The 21764-nt window shown below is 49.8% G+C and overlaps 1 protein-coding gene across 1 annotated transcript in view; it reads left to right on the top strand.

Moving 5' to 3' along the window:
• The window catches only part of LOC111156504 (serine/arginine repetitive matrix 4), a 143044-nt gene that overhangs the window by 96058 nt on the left and 25222 nt on the right, over positions 1-21764 (top strand). The window contains exons 2-6 of the mRNA XM_022517443.1: positions 8680-8826; positions 12793-12879; positions 14914-14985; positions 17658-17684; positions 19433-19483. Of these exons, the coding sequence (XP_022373151.1) occupies positions 8680-8826; positions 12793-12879; positions 14914-14985; positions 17658-17684; positions 19433-19483 (384 nt within the window). The remainder of the gene's footprint in view (positions 1-8679; positions 8827-12792; positions 12880-14913; positions 14986-17657; positions 17685-19432; positions 19484-21764) is intronic.

Below are 21764 nucleotides of genomic sequence, written 5' to 3' on the forward strand. Positions count from 1 at the left end.
AGACTTCTATCCTGTTCCCAGTAGATCTTGCTAGCCTGGTGCCTCCAGCAGTGGCTGTAATGACGCCCAAAGGGACTCACAGCAGGCACAGGCCCTCCCTGGCAAGAGCATACAGTCAGCCCCTCACACTCCGTGGAGAAATCTAAACCCCGTCTGCAATTCCAGCTGGTGGAAAGGTCCTGAGGGTACCTTGGGCTGGAGCCAGAGATGTTATTCTTGCCTGTGCTGACACAGCTGGGCGGGATCAGGGCTTGAACCCCAGTCAGTAGGACCCCAGGACCTGTGCATTTTCTCAGCCTCACCGATTACTTTTCGCAACCCATTCAAGTGGAAAACCACAGCATTTTGGAACTCGGCCATTTCCCAAGTTGGGGGCAGCCTGCCTGCCAGGCAGTCCCAAGAATCAAATGCAGTGCCCCCCCAGACATTTGCCCTCTCTCCCTAGGCAAATAGGCAATCGACAGGCCAGCCTGAGGAGGGAGAAATGATTTCCTGAATTTGGGGTTGATGGTAGGGTAGAGGGTGGATGTGTTCAGCGATGAGAGTCCACAACCCAGGCATGCTGGGGGCCTGACCTGCTCGGCTGAGCTGGGTAAGAAATGCTGAGCTGATTTTTCTCCATATGGTTCCTTTGTCCTTTGACCTGAACTTGGGAACTGGACAATTTTTTGATGTACAAGCGTATTTACCGTACACACATACACACACTCACACACTCACACACACTCAGCCCTGAGAGCGGAACTAAACCATTCTCATCCTGCCGGAAGAGAGAGTGTGCTAAAAACCTGGGCTTGTTTGTGTCGGCCTGCCCTGAGGGTCCGGTCGAGTCCTTTGTAAAATGTACAGTCTGGTTTTTCAAAGTGTGGTTCCAGGAGCCACAGCAGCCCCTTGGCGCTGGTTAGAAGGGTAGAAGTCGGGCCCTAACCCAGACCTGCTGAGTCAGCCCCTCCATCCTAACACGATCCCCAGGGGATTCACGTGCACAGAAAGGCGTGAGAAGCACCTGTCTGTCCCCCACATGATCCTGAAGGACCCAGCCCTGTCCACCTCCTCAGTCTCAGCTTCTTTCTCCCTGCACCCCATGTCCACTGCGACATTATTGACAGTAGCCAAGACGTGGAAGCACCGTCAGTGTCCATCAGGGTTAGGATGTCCATCAGGATAAAGAACGTGTCATGTCTACACAATGAAATACTATTCTGCCGTGAAAAAGAAGGAGATCCTTCCATTTGTGGCAACATGGATGGACCTTAAGGGCACTTTGCTCAGTGAAATAAACCGGTCTCCGCTCTTGCTCTCTATCCTCCCACCCCTCTGTCTCATCCGGCTCACACCCGCTTCCTTTGTAGTTACGCGAAGTTTCTGTGCCATGTCCTTTGCACTCCAGTCTCCTGATCGGTTTCCATATATCTTCTAGGAAGCCTTCCATGGCCACCTGCCCACTGCTCAGGGCTGGACTAAGTGCTCTCCCTGTGGTTCCATGGCCCTCTGAGAGCACTACACCGTACTGTAATTCCCAGTTGTAGCTCCCCTGCCAGGCTGAGGGCAGAAGCAAGTCTTAGTTACCTTATGGTCCTTGAAATCTGACACTAAGTAGGTGTTCAGCAAATAGCCTTTGCAAAAAGGAATGAAATAGTGAAGGAGATGCCAGCTTTTTTTTTTTTTTTAAGATCATCTTTATTCATTTGACAGACATAGATCACAAGCAAGCAGAGAGAGAGGAGGAAGCAGGCTCCCCGCCGAGCAGAGAGCCCGATGTGGGGCTTGATCCCAGGACCCTGAGATCATGACCTGAGCTGAAGGCAGAGGCTTTAACCCACTGAGCCACCCAGGCGCCCCGAGATGCCAGCTTCTTAAAACTTCTCATTTCTCATTCAGTTCCTACGGGATGAGTATTACTGACTCCCATGTTGTCTCCCTTGGTGGTTCTCAGGAATCCTCAGTCTTCCCCCAAGCTCTGGTGCTCTTCCTAGCCATGACTGCAAAGCTCAGAGAGTCACAGCTCCTATAAGTGACCCCTCACCAAGCTTAATTAACCTTGGAAAGGACTTGGTACCAAGACCCTAGGCCAGGACTGAAGCTCCAGGAACCAAGGCACAGATTAGCCAGATCCATCTTGTCTGTGGGTGGGGTCTGCCCCATGATAAGCCTTGAGCTTTCCGGTGGAAAGTCCTGAGCGGAGGATATGGGTCCTCATTCTCTACTGAAGCAGGCAGATTGTAGGTGTCTGGCCAAGTGCAGGGACAAGGGTGGGTCATTCACAGGCCTGAATGCAAGTGCAGAACAAGAACCTGGGGCATGAGCCTTGGATGGAAAGCAGGACCCTTTGCCTCACCAGGTCTCAGTGCCTTCATCTGTGAAATGGGGAGAAGTTTGCTAAACTGGGTAGCTTACACAAGGTCGTCAACATTAGTTGAGACACTGGATTAGTGCTCTACACCCAGGAGAAGCTATTAGTGGGCTGGAATGGAGGCAAAAAGTGTCCCCAGTCCAATGAGCAAATGCCATTCCTATTAGTAAAAGATAACATTCAAGCCAAACTTGAGATTCATCCTCTTCTCCAAATACATAAAGCAAGTCTCCGTCTCGCCATGAAATTACCCTCTACTCCCACTTTCTACTACCTTACGTGTTCAGAGTGTTTCCCAGATTTCTCTCCTTGTTCCTCAATCGATTCTTAAAAACGGGCAGGGCCGCTAGTGTTCTCGCCACTCACTATCCCTGGGTCTCAGTAGGGATGCCCATGCCTGTCCCTAGCTTTCTGCAGAAGCTCAACGGAGATGGTGCCTGGTCTCGGTGTTGGGCACAGAGCAGATACTTGCTGAATGTGGGCTGGTGCCATGATTAGGTGACATGGAAAGAGCACTGGACTCGGGGACAAAAGGCCACGATTGCAGCCACAGCTCAGACATGAGTCACCAATGTGGCCTTGGCCAAGTCCCCTTGCCTCTAGGGGCTTCAGTTTCCCCACTCTGTACAGAGGAGAGCCAGGGCTGGGGAGCCCTTCCAGCTCCCCTCCAATGCTGTTTGTTTCTGATTCCCGAATTGGTGTTTAACTCAGTCTGGGGCTTGGGGTGCGAGGAGGATCTGTACCCAGCTCAGGGCCAAATGAGCACTTTGCTGGGAGCAGGACGCTTTGATGCGAGAAGCAAGGAAGCAGCTAGGAAGCTGAGCATCTTGGAGAGTTTTGTAGAAAGTTCAGGCCTGACTTTTATCAGAGGCTGGGAATCTGCTGGTTGCCATGACTACGGAGAGCAGCATCTAAGCTCCAGGTCGCTGATTAGCAGGAACAGAGCGGGAAGGCCTTGAGGAATTCAGCACAGAGGGCTCCTCCCTCCCTCTGTGAAGTGGAGTGTGCCGGCCCTTGACTTCACTGTTTTAGCTGTCCCCTGAAGATCTCACCTCCTTTTAAGTGCTTTTTTTTTTTTTTAATGCAACATCTAAGGGCCGTGTGGTAAAAACGAGGCAGCTGCCGGACTCCTTAGCAAAGAGAGAACATGGAATTTTTCTTAAAGCTCTGCAAGGATGCAGAGTGGGAAACCGGGAAAGAAGAGGGGGTAACGGAGCCGTGGGGGAGAGGGGGTGCTATGGCTGAGATCTGAGTCTGCTGAAATGCTGGGTGACCTCACATGGGCTCCCCTCCTTGGACCACTGCGTCTTTATACACAGGAGAGGTTGACTCCAATCTGTGGTTCCCACATGGGGTCAGTCATCATGTGTCCATCCATCCATTCATCCATTCATTCAGCAAATGTTTATGAGCAAAAAGGCACACTGTGCCAGGCTCTATATCCCTGGGGATTTAGGGAGACTCCTCTGGAGAAAAGAGGCAAGTTCCCACACTCATGAAACTCACATCCAAGTTCAGAAGACAAATGGTTAGCAAATAAATGTATAAAGTGGTCATTTCTAATAGTAACAAATGTCCTGGAGGAAGGCACTGCAGACTACCATGCTGGAGACAGTGAACAGAGGGACACAGTCACATAGCAGGTCAGAGCAGGCCTCTCTGAGGAGGTGACATTTGGATGAAAGGAAGGAGGCAGCCTTGCAAAGACCTGCATGCCAGGTGGAGGGAACAGAAGGGCAAAGGCTCTGAGCAAGGGCCTTGTTCCCTGTGAGGGACAGCGAGGAAGCCATGGGGCTCAAGCAGAGTAAGGGACGGAGAGAAGGGTGACAGATGGGGCCTCGAGTCGGGGCAGAGGCCAGGTCATGCAGAGCCATCTAGTTCTGTTGATCGATTTGGACTTCTTCTTCATGCAGAAGAGGCGAGATTACCAGGGATGTTTCTTTAAGATGCTTATTTCCCGGCTTCACCCCTTTGAGACTCATATTTATTATGGCTGGGATGGAACTGAGACGTCTGTATTTTTAGCAGCTTCTTGGGAGCCTCTGAAGGTGTGTGAGGTTTTGGAAACCTGGGACTACATGGTCTCTGAGTCTCTTTCAGTTTTAAGAAAGCAGAGAAGCAATGTGTCAGAACATCTTGAAAAGGGATCTTAAAAGTTCTATGATATTATGGAGATTTCCCTTCTTCCTTCCCTCTCAACTCCCTGTCTGCCAGGTAGAAGAATTAATCCTGGTTTTGTCTGGCTTTTCTTTGTTTTACGGCAAGATCCCAGATGAGGTACCTACGACAAGGAAGGTGCAGCCAGTGCTACAGAAAATGAGAACCATCCACCATGTCAGGGAGCGTCAGGTTAGAAATGCGGCAACTCCATCGTACCTTTCCTCCTCAAACCATCATCAGGACTTGGCCATCCCTGATGCCGGCAGTGATGGAGGAGGTGTCATCCTCACCTTAAGCCCTATCCCCCAGGGCCTCGCAAGAGCATTCCCCATCTGTCCCTGCACTGCTGACAACCCATGCCTGCACTGCCCCATCAGCGGAGGCCACTGAGACCTCCCACACAACACCAGCACTTACTCATCGTGGATTCACTCACTGCCAAGTGGCTCACATCATTTTGTTGTTTGGTTTTGTTTTTGTTTTCTTCTCGAGGTCTTGCCTCTGATACAGCTTTGTGTGATGGTTTCCTATAAGGCCCCAGAGTCCAAAATTCCGTTCTTCTGTGCGTCCAGCTCAAGGCCCTCCTGGACAATACACATACACATTGATAAGTTCGCTGACCACTTTTCTAAGAGAAACGGGGTAGAAGAGAAGATGCGTTGACTGAGCTGAGTTGACCGAGGCATTGGCCGGCTTATCTCCACCAACTCTACTATGAAGGGGTTTGCTTAGGCCATCTCAGAAGCCCTTTCTAACTTTTTGATACAAATGCATGTTCTTTTTCATTGATTCAGTGAGCAAATGTTGAGTCCTTACCAGCAGTGGGCTCTGGGACAGTGAGACACGGTCCTCCTCCCAGGGAGCTCGTAGTGCAGTGGGAGGGAAGGCAAACAGGCGTCAATAGTGCATATTTGGAGCTGTAGCCCTGGTAGCAAAGGGACTCTCACATCTTAGAACAGGGCTTACATCACCCCAGAAGTCTGCTCCTGACATCACCAACTCCATCTCATCAGTGGAGACTTCATCCTGCCAGTGGCTCACGCTCAAAATCCTTGAGTCGTCCTTGACCCCCATTCCTTTCCCTTATTCTCCCCCATCCCACGTTTAACCAGCAGCAAGTAATGCTAGTTCTGCTTTCAGATCTCAGCACCTGACCACATGTCATCATTTCCATCATGGACCCACTGATCAGAGCCTGGACAGTTGCTGCTCCTCCCTCTGTCCAGTGTCTTCAGCAACTGGAACGATCCTTGTAATATTTACATTTATGCCAGACCAGGTCACTCCCCTGTTCAAAAGGCATCCCTTCCCAGCCACAGAGTCCGATGACCTACAAGACCCAATCTCTGGTTTCCCCTCTTATCCCTCTAGCCTTGCTTGCCCTTCTTTATATGTATATAAAGATCCTGCCATTCCTTCTGCCTGGAGCACATTTCCCACATCCTGCAAATAACCTGTGTAGGACTTGTATATTACCGGACCACCAATTACCCCCCAAATCTTTGTGGCTTAGAACAGCAACAGACAGCATCTCACCATTTCTGCGAGGTGGGAATTTAGCTGGGCAACTCCGGTCAACCATCAGACTTGAGACTGCAGTTCCAATGTTGGTCAGGGCCGCAGTGTCATCTGAGGCTTGACTGGGGCCGGAGGGTCCACCTCCAAGGCGGCGTGCCTGCTTGGCTGCTGTGTGCTTGCTGTTGGCAGGAGGCCTCAGCTGTTCCTCACAGGGGCTTCTCCACAGGGCTGCCTGAGTGTCCTCACACCATGCCAACAGCTTCCCTCGAGTGATCAATCCACAGGGAGTGAGGCAGAAGCCGCCTTTGTGACCTAGTCTTGAAAGTCATGCATTATCGCCTCTGCTCCCTTCTGGTCATTAAAAGTAACTCACTAAGCCCAGCCAGTATTCAAAGGGAGGAAAATTATGTTTCATCTTTTGATGATAGGACTGTCAAAGAATCTGTGAACACATTTTTAAAACCACCACAGACTGCAAGGGTAGACCCTAATCCTTTAAGCTTCCATCCTGTGACTTCCTCAGAATGGCCTTCCTGACACTCCGTAAAAAAGAACGGTCAACCCCTCCCATTCCACTGGCTTGTTCTCTTATTTATTACCATTCAGTAAGTCATATTATTACTTCTGTATACGCTTTGCCTGCTCCCCCATCAAAATGTAAACTCCGTTATCACAGAGTGCATCTCCCTCTTATTTGTTGCAGCCCTACTCTTACAACTGGCCTGGACACAGGTTAGTCCAGGCCAGGTCAAGCATGGGAAGAGGCAAGCCTTGTTGGGGGCTGGGCAGACATTGCAAGCTCAGAATAGTTTGAGAAGAGCCAGGACAGCATTCCGTCCACATGAATAGACTGGAGGCATGGGAATGGAACCGTCTTAGTAGGAGAAGCAGGGCAGGAGGTATATAGAGAAGCCTGGAGTTCTGGAAGCTCAGGGGTGGCCGTGAGGATGTCTGGACAGCCCTGACAAGAATCTCCATCCCTCCTGGGCTTGCAGCCTCTCTCAGCTCCGCTTCTGAAGATGCACTGATAAGCAGCTGACAGAGATGGATGTGTTTTGCTGCCCTTCCTTCAATATTGACTGGGTTTGGCCTGCTTTCCAGGCAGCCCTAAGGAGCAGGGGGCTTATCAGATACATTCATCCTGAGTCATAAAACCAGTCTTGATGCACTCACTGCCTGCAGGTGCTTGGTGCAGGAGAAATGCTAACGCCTTTGATCAGGGCTTGATCTGGACTCTGTAGGCAGGGTAAGGAGGAAGGGAAATTTGTGGGCAGCGCCAAACCCACCTGTGCCTCTCCAGCTCCTGACTCCTCTTGATTGGGGGGCCAGGAGGTATGAGTGACAGTGTTTTCAAAGACTGAGTACCTAGGCGACTTCCTTCCCCTTTCCAGACTCAAAGTAGGAGGTGGGACTCAGGTAGTTTCCTAGCATTGCCTAGGGCTCTTCTCAGAGATAGAGGAGGGAATTTCAGGCCTTCATGGGGATCACATCTGAACTAGGTGTTCTTATACGTGCTGAGGACACCAGAGTGGAGGTTTGGTTCACAGGGAAGTAAAGGGAAATGGAACAGCCTTTTATTTTCATAACAATTCAACAATATAAGGACTAATGTTATTCCCTGTCTTAATCACTGAATAACTAACTGCAAGACAGAGAAACTGAGTCCTCTATCTACAAAACCATGAACATAGTTCTCGGTTCTCCATTCTTATCTCCATTTCATACAGAGATAAGACAGGGAAATGGGATGGAACAGGCGAAGGGGAGTTGGGACTAATCCTGTCACCCTTCAGCCTCCATTTATGTTTTGAGCAAGGAAGTGAAACACTGGTTTCCAGCCTCTCTCTGTTGTTTAGTCAGGATAGGCCAGGCAACACTGCAGTAACAGATAAACCCCTAAGTTTCAGTGGGTTAACCTGACTAAGACTTATTTCTAACATGCTAAGTCTGATGTAGCTCAGGCTTCTCTCCTCCCCCAGGTAGCTTCACCTTTAAGGGAATGTGGCCTCCAAGGTCATTGCAACAGAGGGAGAGAGAGCTGGAGAAGGCACACAGTCCTTACTGCCTCAAGCCAGCAGTGACTCATGTCATTCCCACCCAGAGACCAGTGGCCTGAGATACTCTCTTGTGGTTCCAACCTAACTGCAAGGAAAATTGGGAAATATTAGGACGTGTGTGAAGGCATGATGAGCCTTAAGAATCTGGGGGCAGGGGCGCCTGGGTGGCTCAATGGGTTGAGCCTCTGCTTTCGGCTCAGGTCATGATCCCAGCGTCCTGGGATCGAGCTCCGCATCGGGCTCTCTGCTCAGTGGGGAGCCTGCTTCCTCCTCTCTCTCTGCCTGCCTCTTTGCCTACTTGTGATCTCTGCCTGTCAAATAAATAAATAAAATCTTAAAAACAACAACAACAAAAAAAGAATCTGGGGGCAACAAGAGGCTCAGTCGGTGAAGCCTCCGACTCTTGGTTTCAGTTCAGATCATGATCCCAGGGTTGTGAGATGGAGCCCTGAGTCAAGATTCTCTTTCTCCCTCTCCTTCTGCCCCTCCTACCTCGACTCATGTGCTCACTCTCTCTCTCCCTTAAAAAAATAAAATAAAAGATTCTGTCATATCCTAACAGTTTCTGCCTCTTTTTTTGTTCTCTTGTAGGACAGAACCCCAGAGCAGTCCTCTGGTTCCAGCTCAGGATGGACCCTCAGAAAAGCTGAGCCAACATCTGGCCACCGAGGCCTTGGGCACCAACTGCTGGGAGAGAGACAAGACCTGCCGGGAGCTCATTCCTGCCAGAGCACGCAGGTGAGACGCTGCCCCCACCCTCTCTTTGGTCCAGTGAGGAAGTTCAAGTTGAGGATGCAGAAATGAAGTTTGGCCACTCTTCCCACCCACTTTTCTTTTGCAAGTTCCTCTTCCAGACCCTGAAATCCAATCAAAAGTCAGCACATTTTTTTTGTCTGTAGAGTACCAGATGGCAGATATTTCAGGTGTGAGGGCCAGATGGTTTCTCCCACGACTACTCAAAATCCCGCCATTATACCACCAAAACAGCCACAGACTATATGTAAACAAATGGGCATAGAGGTGTTTCAATAAAACTTTATGTATAAAAATAGGAGACAGGCTAGATTGGGCCCTGGGAGGCCCACAATTTGTTGCTCCTGCCTTAAATGATAGAGCTAGTTCCTGTCCATTTTAATGACTCCACGAGCCACTGAATTCCAGGTCATGACTTCAGCCCACAACTGCCTGCATTCATTCCTTACATCCAGGGTTGCTTGAGCACCCACTAGTGACGGGCACTGTGCTGATACCTGAAGACGACATTTTATTGAGGCTCAGAAAGGTAACAAGACTTGCCCAAAATAAGGCAGCCAGTAAGGGGCAGAGTGAAGTTTTGAACTATGGTCTCTCTGATCTTAAATCCTAGACCAACACCAGCCACATGTTACTTTGATGTTAATGAAAAAAACAATCTATCCCCTGACTTCTATTTTTAAATTTTACACCGTGCACATATAAAGCCTAGCCTGTCTTTGGCCTCTGGAGAATCAATTTTGTTAACAACACCATCTTTATAATCAGGTTTCACCAGCTATTTGGAAGCTTTATTCCTACTCCTCAAACTAACTCAGCACCCTCTTGCTGCCCTGGACTTGTATCTACCCGCTCCGTGACAGGCAGGAAATGAATTTAGTGTCCTTGCCAGCAGTGTGCCCCAGATACAACCCCTGCCTGTTCCTGTTGAATCAGACGGTGTCAAAGCCATTTTTCAGATGTGGAAACTGAGGACAGTACGTGGTAGGGTCAAGATTAGTCTGAGGACCCCGATCTGGTCCAGATTCTCTTACGTGTCCTAGAGTTCTTGGTTTTCGAGGGCAGAGGTTCTAAACCCATTTGAAAATTATGTGGAAGCTAGAAATGCTGCCCCCAGGGAAAGTGTATATGCTCCAGGAATATTCCCCAAGTTCCATCTACCATTTGAGAATTCCTAGACCCCCAAGGCCCATGAACAGGCCTGTCTAGTTAAGAACCTTAATTCTGAAGAAGACCCACTCTCTGACATGATAAAAAAAAAAAAAAAACAGCATCATGGTGATAATGTTAAAAGTAAACATAAAAGTCACTTGGCATAGAATCAATGAATAAACAGTAGTTGTGTTATTATGCATAATTATAATATTAGAAAGGACATTTACATGTATGCTCTGTGCCACATCCGGGGCACATCCCATGAGTGAGGTCCTCATTTCTTAGACACAGGTATCATGTTTTGTTCCTATCTCCCAAATCATGAAAATGATACTCAGGTCGCTGAGCTAGGAGGTTGGAGCAGGAACGTAAATCCAGATGTGGCAGCTTCTAGAACCAGCATTCTCTACTGCTGTGTACTCTGTATTTTGGACCACCGCATACTGAACCGCTCTAGGGCATCACTGTGTACTTAATGGCTGCCTATTTCCCTGCTCCTTATGTAACCACAGTCTACTTACTTAGCCACTCACCTGGCTCCTCCAGCACTGCTGGGACGGCACACCTAGACAGGTACAGGAGGAAGAAAAAGGCAGAGGAAGTGCAGACCTACCTAGATAAAGGCATTTGGGATCTGTGGAAGGGGTTGATTTTCCCTTTCTCAAACCTCAAATCTATCCCAATTCAAGGTCTTTTCTCCATTTTACTTGATCACTCATGTAGGAGTATCAGACAGTAGTTCCCAAACCTGCTTCCCTGGGAACCCTGGCATTCCAGAAAGCAGTGAGAATAATTGTCTGAAACAATGAGATCTCTCTATTTTAGAAGACGCAGTTTTGTTTTGTTTTAAAGATTTTATTTATTTATTTGACAGAGATCGCAAGTAGGCAGAGAGGCAGACAGAGAGAGGTGGGGAAGCAGGCTCCCCGCCCAGCAGAGAGCCCGATGTGGGGCTCGATCGCAGGACCCTGGGATCATGACCTGAGCCGAAGAAAGAGGTTTTAACCCACTGAGCCACCCAGGAGCCCCTAGAAGACACAGTTTTAAGGGCTTTTTTTTTTTTTTTCTTAAGTATTTCTCCCTTAATTTTTTTTTTTCCTCGCAAATTCCTGGCAACAGTTACCCTGGGAAGTGCTTATGTGGAACAAGAAAATTTAACAAGAGACTAAATTATTTCATCCACTCATCCCTCCTTTGGTCACCCAACAGGCATTTAGTGTCGAGCACTTGTTGCCAGAAAAATTGGGGTCTACTGCATTTACGCCACCAGCCTGTACCCTTCCTGGCTGCGTGTGCTGTTCTTCGTGCTTTATAACACATGAGTGTAGTACAGAGCTAGGGACTATTTTATTTTATTTTAACCTGTTTAAAGGGACTCCCTTAAAAATGTTCTCCATATAGCTAGATGATTTTTTTTTTAATTTTTATTTATTTATTTATTTATTTGACAGAGAGAGATCACAAGTAGGCAGAGAGGCAGGCAGAGAGAGGGGTGGGGAGAAGCAGGCTCCCCGCTGAGCAGAGAGCCCAATGCAGGGCTCAGTCCTGGACCCTGAGATCGTGACCTGAGCTAAAGGCAGAGGCCTAACCCACTGAGCCACCCAGGCGCCCCTAGATGATTTTCATTTACTGGCAATGCAGAAACCTTCACATACAGTCTGTTCACTTGGGCACTTTTTTTTTTTAACTAACCATAATGATCCAGAACCTTAGAATGGAATTCAATATGGCTATATAGCATGACGGTCTTGAAAGCGCTGGGCAATTTCCAAATGAGTGTCTGCATAACCAGGTTCGAGAAGGCCCTTGGTTGTGTGGGAAAGCCCTCAGGATGGGACTCACTGAGGCCTTCCCTGAAATCCCGGCTCAGATGCTCCCTCGCTGGGCAGCTCTGGGCAAGTCGGTTCAAGGTTTGATGCCTTACGGTCTTCACCTGTGAAATGAGACCCTGAGAATCGTACCGCCCTCCAAGCGTTTTTGTGAGTATAAAGGTAGCGTCAAACGCTTGGCACGTAATAAATTAAACAGTAGTGGCGTTACCACCAATAATGACAACAGTTTTCTTATGAATATTACGTTTTCCCGGTCAAGTTCAACTGGGAGGGCACGTTTCCCTTCCTGAGCAGTTTTTCATCCCAAACCCATCTCCTTTTGCCATGGGATAGTGTTTTTTAAAAAATCCCTGGAGCCTGCCCCAATTATAGAAGGAGATAAGTTGACTTCATTTAACGGCAGCCTGGGCATTTGAATTTAATTGAATGGGAAATAATTATTCCTGAAGAGCAGAGGTTTTTGAGGTTCTGTGAAGCGATATAAGATATGTATCTCATTACATTAGACCTCGGCAAATACACTTTTAATAATCAGCTGCTACTTAACATAACTTCCTCCTCCTATTAAATTTCTAGCAGGAACTGTGGACACGAAGTGTTGGGAAAAGGGGGGGCTGAACTGCCGATTAATTATTTAAAAAGTGATTTATTTACCAAGGTGAGCCATTTGCAAGTTCAATAACAAATCTATTAAGGAGCAGTTAACCTCTGTAACTCTTTTTTAAATAATCAATTGGTGTTTGGGTAACGGTGAAGCGTCTGTCTCATTAGGTTGGCATTAACTCCTTATTTGAGGCACTTAATCTAAAGGATGGCCAAATCAGCCCCGAGATGGTAATTCGGTATTCGCCATGGGTCCTTCATCCTCCGAGGAACTGGGTCCTTCTTCCCTGGCTGCGACAGCCCAGATTGGGAGCTGGGAGCATCCTGGGTCCTCTAACACCCGCCTCTGTGCTCCCCACAGTGCCTCCCGCCACAAAGACTTGACGCCACCACCTTCCTCCAGGGGGAAGAAGAAAAAGAAGAAATCCACCCGGAAGAAGAGAAGGAGGTGAGCATCATAAAGGAGGATGAAACCTTGAGGACAGGGGAGAGGACAAAATAGGGGTCCAGTGGGTTTCAGAGTCAAACAGTGACTCCCCCTGAGTTCAAATTCCCGCTCTGCCTCTTAACTAGCTGTGTGACCTTAAGCAAGACCCTTCACCTCTCTGCGCCTGTTTCCACTTATATAAAATACTGGTAGTAACTATCTCCTGGCATTTTGTGAGAATCAGATGGAGAAAAATGGATGTGGAAGGATCTGTCACAGTGTCTGGCACATCGTAAATGGCAAGTGAATCAGCATAATCAAGACCATGAATGTTGATTTTTTTTTTTTTTTTGAGAACTTAAGCTTGGTGATCTCAATGATGTCTTTCACCTTTGACTATGATTTACCAGACAAACAGTATTGTCCCCATTCAGAGAGGAGAAAAGAAAGGCACAGGGTGGAGGGTGACAGGATTTACAGGGATCCCGGGCACAACTGTTGATTCTGCTATTCGCACCTAACAGGTGAATGCCAACAGTAACAAGCGGACACTATATTTTTTGCCGGCAGTGGACTGTTGTGTACCCCATTGATTTTTTTCTATGTAAAATTCCTTTTAATTTTTTTTAAATTTAAAAGTATTTCCAGATTTTCTTCCAAGCTGCCACTACCTAGACTACAATCATGTCCAGTGTTCCAGACCCAGAGGGGTGGGTTTTGGGGAGGCAATGTTTGAAGAAGCCTGCAGGGGGCAGCAGAGAGCAGTGTCTGGATGACTAGCGCCCCAACTTGCTTTTCCTGGTTTCTGCCATTTCCACACTCCTTTAGCCTGGTTGGAAGAGGACGGGCCCAAAGAAGACCAAGAAGGGAATGTGAATGAGGCCCCTATGTTGTAGGGTGACGGGAGGAATTGGGCCAAGTGGCTTGAGGTTCCTGATTTTAGGGCTGGGCAGAACATTTGAAAGAAGGAAGTCAGGCTTTACTAATTCAATTGTTCATTCAGTAAATGTCCACTGAGCACGTGTTTGGGGACAGATGTGGTGATTTCCTAAGAGTCAGGTTGTTCTGAACCCTGTGTTTTCCCCTGTAGATTTGTTATGTTTAACCTACAAGGTGTTCTTTTGTCTTTTCAATTGGTGGCCGACATTTAAAAACCAGGGGATTTCACGTGAGTTGTGTTTTTCTGGTGACCTCTGTTGAAAAGGCAGGTGTTCCAGAAGCCCAGGGCTGCATTCCCACAAAAGATCTATGGCTGATCGGAGAAGCATATGCTCTCTGGTTTGCCACAGTCCCCACTGCTCCCTATTGTGTCGACCCAGCCTGCTCTCTGAGAGGCCCCTTTTGGCATCCTCACTTGTTTCAACCTTAGTGTTTTGTCACTGGGGAAATAAGAGACCCAGAGATGGGCAGGGACATGCCGAAGGTGACTTCATGAGTTGGGGGTTCAGTCAAGATTGGAACTCGGGTCACTTGAACCTGTATTAAATCAGAATCAGAATCATGGTCCTGGGGTGGCTCTGTTTTTTGGGGAACCCCTGAGAGCACCATGCTGACCACATAAGGGCTTAGGCTTCCCAGGGAGCTAGGGTAAGGCAGAAGAAAGACCTAAAGCATCTGAGAGGAGGCACACGGCTGGGGGGAGAAGAATAGACACAAAATATTTGGCCTGACCAGGAGGGATGATAAAGTGATTGAGACCAAGGCCCCTGTCATCCATTTGAATCTCGGCTCAGCCATTTCCTGGCTGTGTGTCTTTGGGCAAGTCACTTTACCTCTCTGAACCTCCCTTTCCTTGTATGTAAAAGGAAGGTAACCGTCAGGCCTGCCTAAGAAGCATGTGGAAAGATAAAGTGAGAATAATGCATGTAAAGCACAGAGTGATGTTGGGGAAAAATGCAAATCTGATTATAGCAAATTAATAAATGCAAGTACTGATAATATCAGGATTGATGTGCTCCTTGTGTGGGAGACCCTGTGCGGGGGCTGGAGAAGGGGCGCTGAAGCCAACCCTGGTCCTTAAGGAGCTCCCACTGAAGGTGTCTTCCCCCACCTCAGGTCCCCGTCATATAGTCCATCGCCTGTCAAGAAAAAGAAGAAGAAAGGCTCCAAAAAACATAAGCGACACAGGTATTATCCTTCTGCCTTGGCAAACGGGGACACCCCGGGGTGGGTTGGGGGTTAGGGGAGATTGGGTAGCACCGGAAGTTCACTGGTGATAAGCTTATCATTTCACTTAGGTAAGATACTCATCTGTGTGTTGGTATTTCCTTTTCCTTGTGTAACTTGGAACTCTGGTTGCAAGGACCCGCGGCCCCCTAAAGCTAACTCCGGCCGGAAAGGGGTTTGTTTGATGGTAAGGAGACAGGAACGTCTCAGGAACCAGCCAGGCCCCAGTGAGGATCTAGAACCAAGGAGTGGGGAGCTGGTAGCACCCAGGGAAAATACACAGTCCCTGTCTCCCGTGGGGAGACCTGGCTGTCCCCGGTGCCCCTCCCTCCATGTGGCCGGCCCAGCCACAAGACAGTCGAGCTCTTTGTCTTGTTTGTCCCTCATGCCAAATTCCCAAGGTCCAACTCTGTGTTTGGACCAACTTGTCCTTGAGGATGGGATCATGTAAACACGGCTTCTGGGATTATACACCCTCATGGGTGGTTTTTAAGGGGCACCGTGAAGTGGACACACATCCCAAAAGGTGCCCACCGCACGCACACAAACACACACACACACACACACACACACACACACGTGTATGGGGAAGAAAGGACTAGAAGGATGTACGCCAGAGGACTCATATCTGTGGTCCATGTGCCGACTCAACATTTTATAATTGGGAGATGGTGCAATGAAAAACAGGTTTTCTAGTTCTTCTGTAAAACCAGCGGCTGTCTTCACTGGACCGATTTTCCCACAGGAAGCCATCCGCGAGGCTGAGCAGTTGCCGTGCATGTAGACAGCGTAGCTGCTGTGCTTTGCTAGGGCCCCACTAAGCCCCACTCAGTGACGAAGCCTGCTGGGCCCCTGGGGGCAGGGAGTGTGAAGTTTCCCCCGTAAGCTGTTCGCTGTGCTTGGCTGCAGATGCCAGGGAAAGAGTGGTGCGTGTCCCCTCTTTGCTCAGCCCTGTCTTCCAGTCTCCCTCCATCGGTGCTGGGTTGCTTGTGCCCTGAGACAATCACAGTGGAACAAAAGGTCAAGGTTCGCTGAGGTATTCCCCCTGCTTCTCACCCTGGTTCAAAGTTGCCCCAAAGTGGCTTTTTCCAAGCCGGGGTGTGGTCATGACTCAGCCCGTGCTGCCCGAATGGTCTCAACTAGGTTTGGTTTACCTGCGATGTCCACTGCCCGCCCAGACATTTCAGCTGATGCCGAATCTGTGCTTGACCCAAGACGGGGGCAAGTCAAGGAGCAAAAGGTTGTTAATGTGGTGTTAGAAACCTTTCCCAACGTGGGATTCCCCTGTGGAGGCAGTGAGTGGCCTGCCCGTGACTTAGACTGCCATCCTGTCACCTTCCTATGCTGACGGATCAGTCCCAGTTTGGGGGGCTTTTCCGTGTCCTGTTGCAGAACTCACGTGGCTTCTCAGTCTAGGGTTTCTCCTCATGAAAAAGAGACTTCTTCCGCCAGCCACAGCCAGCCCCGGAGGTGGAGGTGGAGAGGGAAGGAGACCCTTAAATAGGAGATTAGGAGGGGGAGAAACTGTTGCTGATCTTTTCCAAAGCGCCTGCTGGGCACCACCTTTCTTCCCGCCCGGCTTCTCCAAGGTCTTGAGACACTGGGTTAATGATAATGGACTTGTTTGAAGATAGAGCTAGGGGTGGGGAGTGCATAGAGGTTTGTCTTTTTTTCCCCTCAATTAGCATGACTTCAGGGCTTAAAAAAAAAAAAAATCCCATTTTCACATCTGTTTATTAAATAGCCAGTATGTGTCCTGAATGAGGAATCCGGGCCCCAGGAACAGAGCAGTGACCAAAATCCAGCCATTGCCCTTGAGTGGCTCACGTTTAGTCGGGGAGATGCATGATTATAACATGCAGAGGTGTGTGTTACAAGGCTAAGCTCAGACGCTCACCCACGCTTTCAGGAGCAGAGAGTGGGCGCCCGGCCAGGCTGAGGGGATCAGAAAATGCTACAAGGAGGTGAATGGAACTCTGAAGAATCCACAGGAGTTACCTGGGCGAAGCTGTGTGACCTTGGGCAACTTAACTAACTTCTCTGAGCTCCGGTGTCTATGAAACGGTTGTTAGTAGAACCGCAAGGGTTTGGATGAAGACTGAGTGGGGTTTGTGTGAGAGGCGCTTAGCACAAAGCCCGGCACATGTGAACGTTCCACATGGGGGGCTGGTTGTCCCTGACGATGAGGAGGGTGGTGTTGAAGAATCCGTGGTAGGGAGGGAGAGGTGAAGGTGAGATTGGGGGTCAGGGAGGACGCAGAGGACTCCCGTATGTCCACCCCCCCTGCCCCGTCCACCCCCATCCGAGACAGGCTCACAGACAGTTTGAGGTGAGGATGAAAGCACTGGTCGTTTTGGCTGGAAATTCAAAATGCAAACCCGTGTCTCCCATATGGTCTACACAGTCTGAAATCTGAGAGAGGAGGATTCGCCAGGTGTCCCAACCGACCCCCATGTCGCCTGATCACAGACGCACCGGTACATTTGTCCTAGGAAAAAAAAACAAAAAGCCTCAGCTCACCTATGTTTATTGTCTTCTCTCCCTCCCTGTCTCCCTCCACCCCTTTTTTCCTTCCTCCTCCCCTCCTGCCCTCCCTCCCTCCCTCTCTCTCTCCCTTTTAATTCTTTAATCAGGTCATTCTCCAAGAAGAGAAGGCACAGGTAAGAATCTTTTCGCCTCTGGCCGTTTGCTTCTCTTTCCTGCTTTCCTAAGAAGGTTTTAGGCAGCTTCTGGGGTGTGCTTCTATGCACGCCCCCTCCTTCTTCCTGGGCCTCAGTTTCCTCCAAGATGGGCTGGTTTCCCTGAGAGTTCCCAGCCAGGTTTTGACTTCCGTCAGGTCAGATGGCTGCTCCTTGACCAGACCCCGCCGATGCTCCTTCCTGGAAAGTCTCACTACCCTGGTCAGAAATCCTGGATTGGAGCATGTCAGGAAACCTCAGCCCAACCCCCCATCCTGCCAGAGCCTCCCCAGATCCTGGCCAAGGGACAGAAGCCAAGTCTGACTGTATTGGAAACACCAAGTGAGCACAAATTGAGCTGTCGTCGACGGGGTCCTTGCTATAAATCGGATCCTGCACTGGGCCCCGCGCTGTGTGCGTGCATGTTGAATCTCTACTGATCTCCCTTGTAACCCAGCACAGTGGCTATGTTTATTATTCCCATTTTACAGATGAGGAAACTGAGATTCAGGCAGGAGGTGTGACAGGTGTGTCCACAAACACAGGCAGGTGGCAGAGCCAAAACTCAAGCCCAGATCCATCAGACAGAGGATCGGGACTCCCTATGGTGGCGTCTTAAGTAAGAGCCACATCTGGAGCAGCTGGCCGAGTGCAGAGCCCTTATGTTTATCCAGTTAACAGGTAGAGGGTGATCACCAGTGTCACATCCTCTCAGCCCAGCAGCCTGAGCAATGGCGCCACTTCACAGTCCAGGAAACCTGGTCTTCCGAGGACAGGTCTCTTGCCTGTGTCCCACAGCAACTGAGCGGCAGAGTTGGGGTGGGAACCTGGATCTTTCAGTGAGGTTCTGGGCTCGTCCACTGCCCAGGCTGAGTCTCAGACGTGGAGAGAAATCACACAGCTAACGTCAAGGTGCCGTTTCAGTCGGATGAGTTGGATGAGGTTTTCCCCTTCTCTGAGGCCCGTTGTGTGTTCTTGGCGGACTCTCTGAAGCCAGTAGATCCAAACGGCGTCCACCCCCTGGGGCCTCTAGCGGATGATGCTGGGACCCCGACTCATCACTGTCCACCGGACCCATACCCCAGCCCTCTGACTTAAAAAAAAAAAACGGGTAGTTAAATATCTGTGTGCGGAACATTTCTGCATCAGCCAAGCTTCGAGAAGCTTCCAAGCGTCTCCCTGCATATCCCATTTTTCTCCCTTACAAATTGATTGAATATCAGTCAACAGCATGGGCTCTGGGGACCCATGGGCTGGGGCCACATCCCAGCTCCCCTGCATGATCCTGGCCAAGTTTCTTAGCCTAGCTGAGGCTCAGTTCCCCCATCTGTATAACAAGTACATATTAAATGTGCCTCTCCCCATAGCTTGCAGAGAGAATAAAACAAGATTGCTGACAAAAAGTAGTTAGCAGAGTGTTCACTTGTAAGAAGTCCTCGAAAAATGGCAAGTATTACTTTATTTACCACTATTCTTATTAAGCTGCCGAAGCTGGCCGTGGCCCTCAGCACACCCCATTCTCAGTCCGTGCGTGGGTCCGTGTCCGTAGCTGCCCCTGCTGGGTGGAGAAGTCAGCGTCAGTGACTGTTCTGGTCTTGGAAATGATGAGCAAGTCTGTCCCCAAACTGCCGGATCCAGTGGCCACTGTGTGTTAAGCATTTTCACTACTTGTTTCTTTTTATCTGTAACTGGAATTTTGCATCTTTCATTAATTGGCCTTTTCTCCTTAGCTCCTCCAGCCCAAAAAGCAAAAGGAGGGATGAGAAGAGGCACAAAAAACAGTAAGTAGAGACCCCCTAGAGCAGTCCCTCCAGTTTGGGGAGCGGGGGAACCGAGCCTCTTAACAGCTGGCGTGTTGGAGTTGCCGAAGAAACAGGGAGAGCGAGAAGGGACGGGGGCGAGAGGACAGAGGCAGGGAGAGGCAGAACCGTGCGACACACTGCAGCTGGGGGTCTGGGTACGTGTAACTGCACAAGGCCGCGTATGCGGTGTGTGTGCATGCGTTTGTGGGTGCGTGGAAGCGAGCATCATGCATCTGTGTGCCTGGCGGGCGTCACGTAGATATCTTTCTGGAGAATGTGTGTAGTACGTGTCTTGTCTGTAGATCTACATACATTTTCCACCCTGCAGACATCTCTGTGACCGTGGATACGAATGTGTGCCATGGGTGTGGTATGCACTTGTGTTCACACGAGTGCGTTCTGTAGGCTCCTGCTTATGGGAGCACAGAGGCAGACAGTGCGCTTGGAGGTGCTGATTCTCTGCACGGTGCTTGTGTACTGCTTCCTGACCTGTATGTGTTAATGCATAGGGAGGGTGGGTGTGGCTTTTCCTGGTGCACACAGGTGTGCCGCGGATGCGTGAGTGGTGGCGGGGGTGTGATCACGTGCAGGCACAGGCGTGAGTGTGCATGTGAGTCTGAGCCTGGGCTGCTGGGGCGTATAGCACGGAGGGGACAGTGCAGCTCCTACCCCTGGTCTCGTGGCCCCAGCTGGTTCACGGTTTACGGCTGGTAGTAGAAATTCAAATCAGCTAGCGCTGCCTGCAGAGTTCAGTTCCCAGAGAAATTAAAAGTAAATGCGGTTACAACCCACCTACTTTATACCCTGCAAATGTTAGTGCATGTGTTTTCCAATCAACTAATATTTTATCTCCCGCCAAGAAGCTTCTAAAGTAAGGATCAAAGGCAATACGATGAAAGGTGGTTGGCTGCTGGGGAGGGAAAGGAAGAGACAGGGATGCAGAGGGAGGCAACCCGCTTTGCTGCCTAAGGGTCACTTCATCCAAGGTCAGTGCAAAGGAGGACATTTGAGCCACCCCCACAGGAGGTCTGGGGAATGCTCCAGAAGGAAGCAGTAGAGCTTTGAATTAGCTCAGGGAACAACTTCCTGATCATCAAACTTGTTCAGTTCGAGTGCAGAAGGCAATTATTGGTCACACGTATTGAGTGTGCATTCACGCTAAGCACAGACAGAATGTGTGTTCTCAGAGATCTCCACATTACTTGTCCAGCGGGGCTGTGCTATAGACAGAGCCAAGGGATAGACTCGGACTCGATTGGGCGGAGGGGGCGGGGCATCACCGCTGAGGCAGGGACTGCCTGCTTGAAGGCAGCAAGGTGGCCACCCTCCCCGGTGCCAAGAGATGGATGAGTCCCAGAAATTGCTAGGTTACGTAAGCCAAAGACAGGCGTCAGGAGAGGGAAGAGCGAGAAAAACAAGGCGCCGCTAGCATAAAGGATGGTTCTTCTCGCAGAGTCCCGTGGTCGCACCTACTTCTTAACGAGCAGTCGCTGGAGAGATTTAGCCTCCTTGAATTCAACATCCCGTAGAAGGCCCTAAGACATGACAGGCCCTGGGCTGGGCCCAAGGACAGAGATTAGCCAAATATTCTTCTGGACTCAAGGAGCTCACAGTTCCCAGGGGCACACAGGAGACAGACATGGGACAGTCACGGCCCAGTGGGGGGCGTCGGGAGCCCAGGGCACCAGGGCCGCTGTGGTGTTGAAGAGGGTGCTTGGTGGTCAGCAGGGGGCGCCCTATGGGAGGAAGGGTCTAGACAGAGAGTAAGGATGGAGGTAGCCGTTCCCAGCTGCAGATGAGGCAAGTAGTTTAAACTCGGTGCCTCAGTTTCTTCATCTGGGAGATAAGAGAACCCGCTCTGTAGGTTGTTGGGAGGAAAAGGTGGGTCCGTTTAAGAAAAATACTGGACTGTGGCGCCAGCAGGCAGTATGTGTTAGATGCGGACTCCCGTCATCGTCGCCATCACAGGGACGTCGTGAGGTGGGACGTAGAGGAGCCAGAGTACAAGCAGTTCGGACTGGCTTGAGTCTGCCCAGCCAGGGCAGGAGAAGTCATGCAAGGAAGTTAGAGTTTCATGGGGGCTGACTCCTCGGGGTGCTTGGGGTTCAAGGTGAGAGTGCAGATTTGAAATGAGAGCAAAGGGAGGTTCTAAGCAGAGAGGGAATATGGTTTGCTAGTCACGTTAACAAGAACCCCTGAGTCCTGTGTTGGGATAGCGAGGCTGCCCTCCCGATAGAGCCCTCTCGAACTTCCACTGGCT

This window comes from Enhydra lutris, unplaced genomic scaffold (assembly GCF_002288905.1).
Source record: "Enhydra lutris kenyoni isolate GAN:26980312 unplaced genomic scaffold, ASM228890v2 scaffoldscaffold46, whole genome shotgun sequence".
Lineage (NCBI taxonomy): Eukaryota > Metazoa > Chordata > Mammalia > Carnivora > Mustelidae > Enhydra > Enhydra lutris.